The sequence below is a fragment of the Notothenia coriiceps genome, unplaced genomic scaffold (genome assembly GCF_000735185.1).
Source record: "Notothenia coriiceps isolate Sejong01 unplaced genomic scaffold, NC01 NC01_scaffold00037244, whole genome shotgun sequence".
Taxonomy (NCBI): Eukaryota; Metazoa; Chordata; class Actinopteri; order Perciformes; family Nototheniidae; genus Notothenia; species Notothenia coriiceps.
This window is the reverse complement of record NW_011369945.1, coordinates 15,603,553-15,618,599: the sequence shown is the minus strand read 5'-3', so window position 1 is coordinate 15,618,599 and position 15,047 is coordinate 15,603,553. Positions and strand designations below refer to the sequence as shown.

Sequence of the window (15,047 nt, the reverse complement as noted above, 5' to 3'; positions counted from 1 at the left end):
TAGTCGCTTTCTTACTGCTCGTTTCCACTACTAATATTTACACAAAATAACATAACTCACCATCTTCATTTCTGTACAGATTGTACTAAGATAAACAAACTTGTTGAATGGACTTTCTAGAACGGGTTACTGTTCTGACCAGCGTCCACTATAATGGTAGAGTCCGATTGGACCGTTTAGTCCCTGATTTCGAACCACCTCCTCTCGTCCAATCAGTATTGGTATCACAACTCTTAGCTGTACGTGCTCTTCCCTTCCCTTACCTCGTATGTGCAACCTTTTGAATTTAGAGCGATGTAATGTTTCACAGATATTATTGTCGATGTTCAATTATGAAAGTATATCGCATATGTAAAATATTATACTCATAGTCTAACTGTGTATGTAAAATATTTTATGTGATACGTTATATTTTTTTTCTTCCTTTTAATTGTATTACAAATGTCACGTATATAACCCCCCCGTGAAGTACAAATCTAATAAAGTGATATCTAAGCTCTCTCTTATACCCCACTCTCTCTCTCTCTGTCTGTCTCTACTTGTTGTGTTGTCTGTGTGTATGTAGGTTCAACGTAGTCAATACTCGCGGTATGTGTAACGTTTACTTACTTCCCATCCAAAATACCATATAAAAAATTATGTCCGTTAATATTGAAAAACTGTGTGTAATTGTATGTATCTATTATTATTTTGGTACTAATAATATTTCTTTTCTAATATACTCTTATTTAATCAACAGAACGAGGGGGGCTGCGGGAGTCATTGACCCGGGAACCTGTAGATAGTAGCACATTAAGGGTGGGACTGTTCAGATTTTGGAGAGGCTATGAACACCATCACACACCACACACACACACACACACATCACACACAACACAACCTATCTAACATATCACTTATCATCTTTATCATCTATCTATATCTATCTATCTTATAAACACACATATCTACCACACACCAACCACCGCAACAGACAAAACAGACAAAAATACGCAATCGCACAAGCATCTGTCTCATCGCAACGACAAACGCACGCAACGCAATCTCAACAGCCATTCTCGCTACGCTTAAACCTTCGCCATCATCGAAATTACGGCACACACACACACCTACTCTATCACACANCCCTTAATGGGCAGGCGCCATCTTACCTTAAAGAACTCATTATACCCTACTGTCCTACTAGGGCATTGCGTTCCAAGAATGCAGGGTTGTTGGTTGTTCCTAGAGGAACAACCAACAACCCTGCATTCTTGGAACGCAATGCCCTAGTAGGACAGTAGGGTATAATGAGTTCTTTAAGGTAAGATGGCGCCTGCCCATTAAGGGCTTTGTAGGCGAGAAGAAGAATTTTAAATTCTATCCTGTGTTCTATAGGGAGCCAGTGTAAGGCAGCCAGAACAGGAGTAATGTAGTCCCTTTTCCTAACTCTGGTTAGTACACGAGCTGCAGCATTTTGAATCACGACTGCTGAAGCGACTTGACTGACTTCTTGGTACACCCTGATAATAAGGAGTTACAATAATCCAGCCTTGAAGTAACAAATGCATGGACTAGTTTCTCTGCATCGTTTTGAGGCAAGATATGCCTGATTTTTGCAATGTTACGTAGATGGAAGTAGGCAGTCCTTGAAATTGATTTTATGTGGGTGTTAAAGGATAAATCCTGATCAAATATAACACCAAGATTCCTTACAGTCTCACTGGAGGCCAAATTAATGCCATCCATAGTTAGTATATCTTTAGATAATTTGTTTCGTAGATTCTTCGGGCCAAGTACAATAACTTCAGTTTTGGTCGTGTTTAACATCAAAAAATGTAAGGTCATCCACGTTTTTAAGTCCTTGAGGCAGTCTTGAATTTTATTTAGATGATTAATTTCATCAGGCTTGATTGATAAATATAGTTGAGTATCATCCGCATAACAATGAAAGTTTACAGAATGATTCCTTATAATATTGCCTAACGGAAGCATATATAGTGTGAACATAGTAAAGTAAAGTCCTAATCTGCATTTAAAGGTGAGTATTGACTTAACTTAAATTGTAATGATATATCCAGAAGGCAAAGAGCAGGGTAAAAAGCTTTGATAGTAAAAAGATACTCTATGCACCTATTCTGCAATACAGGCAATCATCGGGCCATCATGTTGGGATGATGCCATAAAAATACAGGGTAACAATAATAGCAGTAGAGTCCTCTCTCGGTTCAATATTAAAAAGAACATTTCAGCATGTAAACAGCACACACATTTGCTCATGTAAAAACAACCACGAATTGTACAAAATATCTCAAATGAAAAATGTTCATTGTCTAAAAGAATCATATTTTCATAGTGGCATCGCTGGTACAAAGAGGATGATTGTTTACTGCCTTCATCTGAGATAAAACATCGTAACAAGCGGCAGGCGGGTTCAGCAGGGTAATTTGTGTGCCTGGCTTTGGTGCAAAACTAGGCTCGAGAGAAAAAAAAACAAAGGCTTCTTGAGAGGCAGGTAATCACAAAGATGCCAGGGAATGAATATCTCAAAGGTCAAGAGAAAAGCAAAATCCAATCTCCTCCTCAGTTTCCTCCCTCTGGCTCAAGCCGCGGCCCCAGATTCGGAGAGTTTTCCTCTTCACTTGGGTCCTCGGTTTGGTAAATCACATTGTCCTGCATTGCTTTCACGTGGCTCGGGGGCCGGATTGGAAGCGGAGGAGCCTGAAACTTCTCGTAAACCCCAACCGGTATGTCATCGTCTGCAGCTATTTTAGAGACCAATGGTTTCTGTGAGTCTGTCTGCCCCGAGAAGGGCGGGTGTGTGTCGAACTCTCCGTAGATGCCCATCTCTGCTCCCTTTCTCAGGAGGTGCGTGTAGACCAGCGTGTCCTCGATGGACGCATACACATGGGACTCGTTGTCTTCTCGTGTTTTTGGGAAGCCGTTTGGTCCTGGCAGGAAGCTAGTGCAGTTTGGATTGTAGATGGATATTTCATGATCCAGCTTCTTTTTCTTCTTCCTGTTTGGCAGGGAAGACATTATGATCAGAACTTTAGAGTTAAATACTGCATCAAACTAACAGCCAACCAAGGGAGACATCTCAAGCAGATTGAAGTAAACATGAAGAACCGCTATTTCTCCATTATATTTATTAAATGCCTTGAGCAATTATAAAGACAACAAAATGTGCTTATTAATTGTGCATTATGACATTTCTAGAAAACAGAATGCAGCAGCACTCACCTAATCACCACACAGACCACTACCAGCACAATGACAAAAATAACCAGCAGGACAGCCACCACACTCAGGATGATAGTCAGCAGCAGGTCTAAATGAGAGAAAACAAATCAGATACAAAAAAGTTTTATTCTAATGCACTCTAAATACAGTATACCCTATGTCCTTGTGATAGAAAATGTGATGTTGCTTATAAAAGAAGACTGATGATGAATCAATATTCATTAACTGGTTGTAGTGATGGCAAATTAGACTAAACTTGCGCTAACATGCTCAATAACACTAGCATGTTGATGTCAACGAATGTCATTGTTGACCATGTTCAGCATTCAGTCTGTTAGCATGCTGACTAATTGGCTAATTAGCACTGAACACAAAGTACAGTTAAAGTTAATGGGAATATAGTTTTGCGGGGATTTGGTCATCAACCAAAGATGATGATTTTAAACCTGGAAAACCATTGATATCTGTACCAAATGTATATCAATTAATCTGATGGTTGTTGAGATAATTCAGCCAAACTGCTTGCATGGCTAAAAGTAGCACCTTAAAAAGGAGAGATGCCTGTCTGAAGCATATAAAGACCCATTTGTTTTTTAAAGTGTTAAGTGACATAAAACTAAGTTTCCTCTTACTCTTGCTCTTGTGCAGGGTGATCTTGGTGATGACGCTGAAGTCTCCTTTCTCAGGCATACAGTTAGACATGTTGAGGTAGAAGTTCCCGTTGACCGTGATCTCACTGACTGCCTTTTCGTCCTCCCTGCGGCTGTACTCCTCCTCCAGGCGGCCGACTCTCTGCACCCTGATGTTGGTGTGGCGGTTGCTGCACTTGGGCTGGCTCAGTTTGGCGAACATCAGGTGAGCCTCCATTCTCGGAGGAACAGAGACGATCCAGGAGACGGTGGAGTAAGACTTCATTCCTACTGGCCAGCCAGGAGTAGCCAAAAGGACAGGAGTGTCTCTCTTTGGAGACACTGTGAATATGTATCTTTCTGCATATGAAAGAGAAAGAGTATTAAATATCACTGAAAACTGCTTTTATTGATCTACATTTATTTAAGCTGCTTGTTACCTGATATCCCCTCTTTGAAAAAGGCCTCCATCAGCACAGTCTTTGAAAGAGTCCTCAGTGATTTACCCCCCATCCCGGACACAGTGACGGTCATGTTGGTGTGGATTTGGACCTTCTGTATGGCTCCTGGGGTGCAGAAGTGTCCGATTGTAGTGCCGTGGTCTTCTGACAATTTAAAGACGATGCTGTTGTTGCACTGCTGCCCAGGTAGGGACTGCTTTAGGGGCCCAAAGGAAGAGGTGAGCTCCACAGTGCCGTGCTGAGGAGGACGAAGGGTCCAGGTCACGCTGCTCAGAGGGGCCAGGAGGCAGGGAGGCAGCAAGGGCACCGACAGACGGGCAGGGGTCTTTGGGCAGTCTTTCAGTACACTACACTCTGATATGAAAGAGAGAGAGATAAACCTTTATTGCTCCCCGTAGGGAAATTCAGGTGTTTAAGCAGCAACAGGAACACAGGACAGGTAAGAGTTTACACAAGGATAAATACAAAATTAAGAATGTGAATAACAGTATAAATAAAATATCAACAATAGAATCAGTGAAGCTGTTTACATAGACAATATGAGTAAGAAGGGTTTAGAAATTAGAAATAATGTCTGCCTTCAAAAGGTCCAGCCTGAAAAAGGTCAACTCACCCAGATAACCAAAAAAAGTATTTAAACTTATTACGACTTATTTAAAAAAACGTAGAAACTGTCTGTACGAGAACTGTCAACAGTGACTCATCTAGATTAAGACGGACACTGTTTCTGTAAAACAATGCTGACCGAGTACCCAAAAAAAAATGCCATTCCAGATCTAGATCTAGATTAAGACGGACACTGTTTCTGTAAAACAATGCTGACTGAGTACCAAAAACAAATTCCAATCATTCCAGTATTTTGGGGTGGAGACAGACACTTATCTTAAAAGTAAACTCAAACAGCATTCCACCGAACCCCTAAGGCCAAATTAAATGAGGCAGTTATTTTATTTAAGTAACTTAAAAGTCAATGACATGTACAATATAACTGTGAAAAGACTATGAGGTTAACTACTTGCTGTATGTTAGACTTAATAATAATAATAAAACATTTAATTTATATAGCGCTTCTCATCTGCCAAGACAAATCTTGAAGCGCTTCCATTATTTAATTCGACATCAGATCCAAATACTTCTCAATAACTATAACTTATAACAGAGGCACTGATGAAGACAAGGAGTCTATTTTTGTTTGTCGTGAGATTTTTTTGAGCCCAAATGCTCAAAGAATACATTTAGAATATCATTTCACCTAAGGAGAGAGAGCCTTGGTTTGTTCTGCATCACTTAATACCAAGCAAGACTTACTGGTTCCTGTTTGCAATACTTTGACATGCCCTACTAAAGAGCACATACTGGATCAACCATCAGAGCCATGCACCGCTTCCTTCTTCCATTGAAAAAAAAAACGATAGCACATTTTTTGGGTCAGGGCATTATGTTATTTTAGCCACAGAGAGACTGTTTTCAGCCTTGATCTATGTTGGGATATAATATATTAATCCAAATAGGGTGAGTTATAAAAACCTATTTTGCAAACCCCGAGAAGCCTCCACTGAACACTTAAATCAGGGTTTACCTATGGTTTTCGTGGCGGTGACTTGTACGTCTTCGGGAAAGCAGTCCTGGAAAGTGAGCTCACTCTTCGATGTGACCGTGATTTTCTCCTTAAGCACAGAGTTTACTCTCATCTGGCAGACAGAGGCCGGTCTCAACTTCTCGATGTGAAGAGAAAGGCCCCCCATTCTGCTCAGATCCACTTTACATGACACTACAGAATAAAGAAAAATCAGATATTAGTATTACTCCTGTTTCCTTTTCCCTCACGCACAACCACACAAATGCAAATGTGTGGACATGTGCATTTCAAATCACAACCAAGTTGATACAGGAATTACAATTTCGATTTGACTGATAGAGTTCTATGTAATTCCCGGATCATTGAAGGAAGTGTTTCCCAATAATGAACCACTTATGTCATGACTCAGCGATGAGGCAATCTTAGAGCTCCCCTAACCTGACACCCGAGGGCTTGAATAAACACCACGGGGCCCACTCTCCACGTCACGTTTTGTTACTCATCCACACTAAGCCTGTGGCTAAAACATGGAAGATGTATTTGTCCTCTGACTGATAAAAGTTCACCCCTGTGGTAAAGATAATAACGAAATAGAAATGAAAGACTATTTATATTCAGTAGTCTCTTGCCTGCTACAACATGAAGAGGAGACTCTCCCAACACTTAACTCCCTGTTGCTCCTGGGCCCAAAAACTGCTTTCTTTTCAGTTATACATTGACAAACGAAAAGTTGATCAACACCATTTTTCATTTTCTTTTTCAGGCATGATACACTCGCTGAATCTAAGTCTAAACGTTGTCTCTTTTAACCGCCTTCCAACAGCTAAAGGAAAAATGTGTCTCTTTAGCTTCAAATGCTCCCTGTTGGTGAGCAGGTAGTGTAAAGTGTTTCTCTAGAGCTTTATATCCCCAAACAGAGGCCTAATGTGATCAGAAAGCAGCTATGAGACGTGAGAGTTAACAGAAATGTTTTATCTAGGGGCTTAAAAACTAAAGAAAAGGATAAAAAGGATAAAAATGATGAAAGCGCTCCCTGGAGATGAAAAGTTGGGTTATAAAGAGTGGATTTGTCATTGCAAGCTAAATCTTTCAAATTATACATAGCCATTTGAACTACTGTTAATATATAAATTAATTAATAGAGCAGCTTTACATTTCAGGTAAATCATTTTTTCCTCATAAAACTATCCTCAGAAAAAACCCCTAGATCTCAGTTTTTTTTCTAGATATAGTGTGTATACAAACAACATTCTTTAAGATCTTCATTATGGACAAAAACTACTTTTCTCTGGCTCAAGGTCTAGCTCCCACTCTCACAAATGTTTGGAACACATTACTTATTATTTTTAGAGATAGAAATACATAACTATCGTGGCAGTGGTAAAAAGTCAAAACTGATGCACAAACCTGTTAATCCTGTTCTTGAAGACGACACCCTGAGGTTCAGCAACAGTCCAGGAGAAGCAGCACTTCTTATGTCCATCTCACAGTTCCTCAGCGTCAGGGTGAAGTCTCCCTGATTCTGTTCTGGCTGGGGGTCCGACAGACTCAGCACCATCGCCCCTCTCCCTTTGCTGTGGTACTCCACCGCTGTCTCCTTCTTCAGACAACGCGGCTTTGTGACATTTAAAAACTGAAGGGCCGTTCTGTGTTTGTCCGGTACTTGAAAGTACCACTGCATCACGTCGTCATCGGGAAAACTATCAGGGTAGTTTGGCGAGAGCAGCTCTAAGGACGAGGTCCCTTTTGGAATCATCACTGTAATTTTGGTGAGGGCTGTAAGAGAGAAAAATATACAAACTCAAGTATTGGACACATAAAGCATAAGAAATTATTCAGACTCCAAAATGTAAACTCACATTTGATTTCCTCCCCAACAGACACGTCAAACTGGCCATTTTGCAGCTTCTGTCCTGCTGGGACGTCCAGAGAAAAGCTACCTTGATTCAGAATCTGAGCACAGACAACAGGCCCCGTCCTGCAGTATTTCCCGACGGCCACATTTCCTGAAGTCTGGAAGGCCTGGAGATTGTAGCTGTGTCCATCTGGACAGCTGTCAGAGGGATTTATCTGTCTTAGACCCGTGTTGCTGAAGTCTATTTTAACTGCTTTTGGCGCAGAGGCATTCAGGTTCCAGATGAACTTGCGATTAAAATCCAGCAAAGGAAGAGAGCCGGTGTCAGCCTGGATGATGTGGCCAGTGCACAACTTTGTGGTACATTCTGAGAGGAGATAGTCAAAAATAAATTGTTAGACCTGCAAGAAAATTAGATTTGCTTAAAATAAAATAATAATTTGAATTGGCTCTTTTACTGCAGTACTATATTTACCTATATTTCGCGCAATTTCTACGCTGAACACATCTTGAGGTCGAGAGCACTCAAACTCCACAGAGACGGGAGTGTTTTCTTTTAACACAACGGATAAACCACATTGTCGTAGGCGTCCTGCCCAGGTGCAGACTTTGCAACCTTTGACCTGACTACTGCTGATGCTGAGAGTGGTGCCTCTGTCAGGGGCGATGGACAGCTTTAGGACCCCTGGACAATAAAACAAATAGAAAATGTGATTAGGAGAAAAGGGAGGAGTGTATATAGAGACACTAGATGTAAACTGCTGATTACATGAAATATCACAATGAAATAACCACTTAGATGTAAATGAATATCATATTATAAAGATGTATTGAGAATTGTTGAATACATGCTTCTATTAAGTGTTAACAAAGCCCTAATGACTAACTGTGTTGAGAGATGAGGCAGACAGCTTAGCTTCACTCCCTCTATGAGTAACATGGACTGTGCTGAACAAACACAGCCATGTTCACACACAGCAGCCCTTTGCATCAACTCCCTATTGTCCCATATATCTCGCTTTACACTCTATTATGTATCTTTATATAAATCTATTTCTGAAGTGGAAAAAATACAGACATGTTATTTAACCTGACACATGATGATGAGGTTTCTGTTGAACAAACAACAGAAAAACCCACCAGTCACAACAATAGCTTCACACTGCCCTTCCTTTTTCATTTTGTCCTCATCCTGATCCTGCTATACAACTTCATTTACTGTGACACAACTAATCCTAGTCATTCTGGTTCCAACAATTAATCACCAGCCATATTACCAGTTATCACGCACAATAATAACAGCTTTGCCTTTGACATAGTTCATAATAAAGTTGATTGGGAATTAAATGTTTTCCCCTACATTCATTGTCCTAGTCTGAGGAAAAATAGTATACCACAGCAGATTTTCTGTCCTGCTGGTTAATAATTGAGCTGTAACTCACCTGAAACAGTGGCTGTGACGAAGGTGAGAAGAAAAAACCGAAGCGTGACTCTTGTTGATGACATGCTGTCCGAAACTGTTTTTCTATTAGATCCGGGGGGAAATCAGCGCACATCTGCGCATATTTCATTTCTTCTCCACAGCTGCGACCTTCATGCGCCACATTTTCGTTTAGGTTTAGCTCAGCTTGTAGTTTACTCAACTGCTCCACTTCCTGTATGTGTGAGTGTGTCCGCAGCTGAAGCAACAGGTAATGGAAAGGCGTGGCTGAGTCAGCCATTTTGGCAGGTACAGAGTTGCATGCCTAACTTCATTAAAGAAAACTCAACTAAAAAGCCTCCTAAATCCCTACAGTTTAGTTATTTATTTTGAATATATTTCAAATATTGGTATTTGCAATAAAAAATACGAAAAAATATACATTCATAATAAATAATACAGTGCATGGATAAAACACATTACGCATTACTCAAGTAGGCTACTGTACTTATAATGTTTAGCCACTTGTAATTAAGCATTAATATTTGTTCTGCTACTTTTACCCCACTACGTTGTGGAGACCTGTATAGTCCTATTTCACTTGACTACATTAGTTCAACAGCTAGCTACTCTGCAAATTTACACCATTAATACAAAATCCACTCATGTCAAAGTTATTGCACTTTTGCTACATTAAGATGCAAATCCTTCTTTACCCATTTTTACTTGTTATAGGGTATTTTTAAACTGTGGTAATGCTTCTTCCACCAATGATACATAAATGACAACAAAGTGTTACTTTTATTATAATAGTATATAATTATAGCCTATAAATAGCCTAGTAGTACCATGGTATTTAGTACCGCAGGCTCAACATGAACTTGTGACTGAATATATTCAAAGTACAAAAGTATTAGAAATGTTTTTCTAATGTCACTTATCGTTATTCAGATTATACACTAGCCAACACTCCATGTGCCAAATTAGTAGGTACTCTACCAAAGAAATAACGTAATCTAATACAACAATCCTGCAATAAACCTTACTTTCTTGATGGTTATAAAGTTGATTCAGCTGTGTAATAATTATCTGATGTTGTACTGCAGCTTGTGCTAATATTGAAGCATTTTTCTCAGCCCTGCTTACAATCCTAATGAAGGGAGGATTTATTGTATTGCTGTGTTAGAATACATTGGTCATAACTAGATGCACCTTATAGCAAGCTTGTGATTTTATAGGAATCAAATGATCAATGAGCTGTATTTTAAAAACATTTAAAAATCCACTTTGAATAGATCATCTTCACAGGCTAGTATCTCAAATAAAAGTAATTTGTAATGGGAAAGCCACATAAATATATACTAATACCAAACAAATGAAGGTAAAATAGAGAGGAGTGGGGACAGAGAGCTGACCTCAGCCTGATGGACTTTACTAAAAAGAGTTGACAAACTTTGCAAATTGATTAGATGTTATGAGTTTCTGTACCAACAAAACCTGGGCATTAGCTGAACCAGCAACATTAAAATGCTGCTAGTTATGCATCAATACTTTAACACTCTGAAAAGAAGCCATTGTCAGAAGAAGTACTTTATCATTGATATTGAAGTACTGTTAATAATTCAACATCTGCAGTTAAGAAATAAACAGCAAACAAAATGTATATTTGAGTTGTATAAGTCATATAGGCAGGCATTTAAACAATTTATGAGATAATAAAATAATATGGGTCAATAGAGTCTATTATTTGTGCATTTTGCACTTCAAAGTAACATTTCAAGGTAACACATTTCTGAGCAGTGCAACACAGCTCAACAGCACCACAAACTTCATCTTAAAAAATGATCAAACAGCTGAATCAACAGCTCTCTGAAACATTAGGACCTTCCTCAAGGTATCGTTTTATAAGCTGCATTAGTTTGAGCTTGGTGTAAAAACTGGCAACTGAGTGTATGTTTTCCAAAGACTTTGCCTTTGTTCACATGCAATGTTCACTTAAACTCAGTGTGAAGTCAATTTGATAGGGCCACAGAAAACAGTTTAGAGAGAATCTGAGATAGCCTATAATCAATTTTATTTTAATTGAAACCATTGGAACATGGATACAAATAAACACGCATATTGATATTATAAACCTACCAATGTTATTATTGAAACCCTCTCTATTTCAAGATACAACATCTATTTGGGGAAATTAAAACTAATACATGAACTTTGAACATGACTAGTGGTTATATATGTGACGGCACACTTTAAAGTTCAGGTTTCAGTGCAAAGGTCCTACACATGGGATAAGGCAAAAACTTTCTAGAAAGATTGAAAACTATACAAACACTGTTTAAAGAGAAAAGTTTGCACAGTTTACGTTGACATTATATATAGGAAGGCCTACAAGGGTATACAAAACACATTGGTGTTGGTCCCAGTATAGATCACTAATGGCTAGTAGGCTATAATCCATCATACTTTACCTTGTAATGTGGAGGAGCTCTAAATTAGTTAAAAAACACCCCAAAACTAAAGCATCTGATCAAAAATGTCTCAGTAGCTCCTCCATCATTCTTTCAGGTGAACAGTTCAATGGCTACAGTTATAGAATAGGCAGCACAGGCTAATTATAATAAAGATTATGTTCAATTATCTCGGTCTCCTCTGCTCCATCCCATTGGGCAGAAACCCTGCAATGATGGGGACTGGCCATATGAGAGCAGCAACACTCCACACAATGATGACCAAAGTCATGAAACAAGCCACAAGTGTCGACTCGATGGGCTTTCTGTTCAGCCTCCAACTTTTGTCCCCCTTCAGTTCGTCGAGGCTGAAATCCACGCAGCAGAAAGTGACCTGACCCCCCGCCTGCTGGCCCCTCGACCTGCCCTGGCCGAATCTCCGGTACCGGGACATCCCGCAGCCCACGCACAGCCGCAGCTCCTGCTGAACCCCGGTGATACCGAGATGCTCGATGACGACGGGCGAGATTGCCCTGTTGAACGCCGCGGAGAAAAAAGCCCTTCCGTGGTTGTTGATGGTGTAGATGAGCACATCACACTGGAAGCCGAAGCTGCTGTCCCAGCGGGCCACGAGCGAGGTGGGCAGCAGCCTCTGCACGCTCACGTTGCACTGGGACACCGGCTGCAGGGAGGAGGCGTCGGGCGAGGCGTCGGGGGAGGCGTCGCTCTCCTCCACGGACCTCTTGGAGAAGCGCACGTCCACCTCCAGGTTGGTCAGGAACCTGTTGGAGGAGTTGGTGGGCGGCAGGAGGAGTTCTTCGTCGCTCCAGCCCTGGCATCGCTGGAGAAGTCCGGCCACTGCGGTGAGAGCCAGCAGGAGAGTCGGGGAGTCGTTCAGCATGGCCCAGGGCGCGTCTCTCCTGCTCGCATGGTGCTGTGGCAATTCGCAGGCGACGGACAATGCACTCCAATGTTTGGACCAGCCAGTCGCCAGTGGTCTTTAATAACGCAGCTCCCGATGGAGAAACTCAATCCCCTGTCTTACTGGTATGAAGGGAGCCGTCCAATGCCTATCACACGCGCGCTTCCCCCTCCCTCCCTCCCTTCGGATATTTTCCTCCTGACTTGTTCGCTAAATTTACAGCAGAAGCACGCTGGGCAGCACCGCGCGCTGCCTTCATCACAGCTCGAGCTCAACTGAGCTTGGCCCACCTCTTTGTCACTTCAGGTGTGAGCGCTGAGCAGGAAAACAAAGAGGAATGGCGAGGGGAGTGCGCAGGGACAGAAGTTCAACACACATCTTCCAATCAGCAACACACACACACACACACACACACACACACACACACACACACACACACACACACACACACACACACACACATGGTCAATGCAACTTTCTCAATGCTGGAATGAATGATTCGAGAAATAAATCCTTATTCGTCCTTTCACTATCGAGATAAGACTGTAACTAAAATAACACTTAATTGCCCACAGAGATGAACCTGTGGTACCTTTTTAGGTTATACGTTTTTTTTTTTTAAATGCATTCAACTGATCTGTAATATTTCTATAAATAGATGATGCCATCACAAAGATCTAAATGTTGTTTCTAAACCTGCATTGGGATGAATGCATGGTGGGAAAGCAGTGAATCCTTCATCTATGTGATTATTTTGTTAGCTTGAAATTAATCAAATTTAAACATGTTGACATAAAAGATATTGGAATTACCAAACTAAATATACCCACTTTATGTACTTTCTTAGCTGAGCAGCCCCAGGTGGATAAGGGCATGAGTTCAGTGACCTAGTGGGTAGACAGCCCTTTAATCTATTGTAGAAAAAATATATAAAGTATATAAATGCTTAACACATTTTTTTATTTTGTGAAATACTATTTAAATGTATGAGCTCTGACATCCCTAATAACATGAGAGACATGATGTGATTTCAGGTAACAAAGGTTACATCAGTGACTTTCACCATTGTGATTGAGCCAAACGATCAGAAGTTAATCTGCATCCCACGTAGGAGAGATTACCTTTGGGACCTTTAACATTCACTGAGCGCGGCATGTCAGTGATTTAGCAACCCCACCGGACCAGTAGGGGCTTACGTGTCTTGCCCAAGAGCACCTCAGAAGTGGTGATGAAGCAAGGGCAAGTTGCTCTTTCCCTTTCACATCAACATTTGTCCTACTAAGCTGTAGTTATTAGTCTAACTGCACACATGTTTCCCTCCATTCAGTGATTTACAAAAATGCAAGGATATTTTTTATGCCAAATATCACCACTATAAAATCTGACATTTGTATTTTTCAATTAGTTGTGATGAAATCAACTCTTGTCTGGGCTGTTTAACCAGAAGGTAACAAAGCAGTTCACATAAATACTTTGCCTATAAGTGCACATGTGAGGTTAGGCCATTGTTCTACTTTGTATGTGGCAGCTATAGTTACTTTACAGATCCAGATTATTAAAATAAGGTATACATCAAATATTAAAAGGTCATAGATTATGATAGATTTAAAGTATCCCCCAGTTATAAACCCAAACACATTAATGCATCAGTTAATGTTACTCAATAATATATTATTCTGAAATGGACCTGCAAATTGAGTGCAATTTAAATACTGAAAGTTTGCTTATTTATATATTTTTGCAGTATTTCTAATTTTTGTTCAAAGTAAGTTATCCTACCACGACCGTGGATTCATAAATTACTATGGTTACTTACCGTGACATACTTTGTGAGATTTTGTATATAGATACACTTTGTATGTAAGTGTTATATCAGGCATGTATAAGAAATAATCTCTGAGGTAAACCCAACAATCGGTGTGTAATCCAGGTCCTTGTTTGTTCATCTGCTCTCCTCGCTGAGAGCTCTCTGTACGTTGCTGTTTGTTTCTCTGTTGTGCACTCAGGGGCAGCGAGACCCATCAATAAACATGTTCCTCCTCTGAGCTGCAGCAGCAGGGGTTTGTTCACAGTGGCTGTCACCTGGCTGCTGTATCTGAAGAGGACACACTCACCGTCCCTCAACCTCTTTGTGTTTTGGATCCAACGCTCTGTAACAAGCAGCAAATCTGATTACATTAACAGCTGGGGACACAGCTGTAGTTAATCTCAATTGTGTGTAGTTTTAATAAAAGTTTAAGCATTGAACACCTGGACCATTTTGGCAACAAGTTTTTCAAGCTGTGGCCACCCGGTGAGCCAGCTTTGGCCGGAATCTCACTGAGCTCAAAGTCCACCCTGGATCCTAAAAAACACTTTTATACACTCAGGCTCAAACCTTTTAAATTGTTTAGGTGTTGCTCTCCTCTCTTTTTAGAGACACTATCACCTCCTCCTAAAATCATTTAATAAGAAAGTGTCATTGGTTTTAAGATATCAATACCTGATATCAAGAACAATAGACTAAACA

General features: G+C 40.4%; 2 protein-coding genes across 2 annotated transcripts; both read right to left on the bottom strand.

Moving 5' to 3' along the window:
• Nucleotides 1-1,909: 1,909 nt before the first annotated feature.
• cdcp1a (CUB domain containing protein 1a) lies at nucleotides 1,910-9,392 on the bottom strand. The gene is made up of 9 exons (XM_010793700.1): nucleotides 9,189-9,392; nucleotides 8,222-8,431; nucleotides 7,751-8,113; nucleotides 7,299-7,667; nucleotides 5,892-6,083; nucleotides 4,292-4,666; nucleotides 3,855-4,211; nucleotides 3,223-3,310; nucleotides 1,910-2,998 (listed from the first exon to the last, which is right to left on the bottom strand). The coding sequence occupies exons 1-9, from the start codon at nucleotides 9,250-9,252 to the stop codon at nucleotides 2,563-2,565; spliced, it is 2,454 nt and encodes an 817-aa protein (XP_010792002.1). The 5' UTR covers nucleotides 9,253-9,392; the 3' UTR covers nucleotides 1,910-2,562.
• Nucleotides 9,393-10,647: 1,255 nt separating this feature from the next.
• tmem158 (transmembrane protein 158) lies at nucleotides 10,648-12,845 on the bottom strand. Its single transcript, XM_010793699.1, has one exon. It carries the CDS (start codon nucleotides 12,515-12,517, stop codon nucleotides 11,804-11,806), a length of 714 nt encoding a protein of 237 aa, XP_010792001.1. The 5' UTR covers nucleotides 12,518-12,845; the 3' UTR covers nucleotides 10,648-11,803.
• Between the last annotated feature and the right edge of the window lie 2,202 nt (nucleotides 12,846-15,047).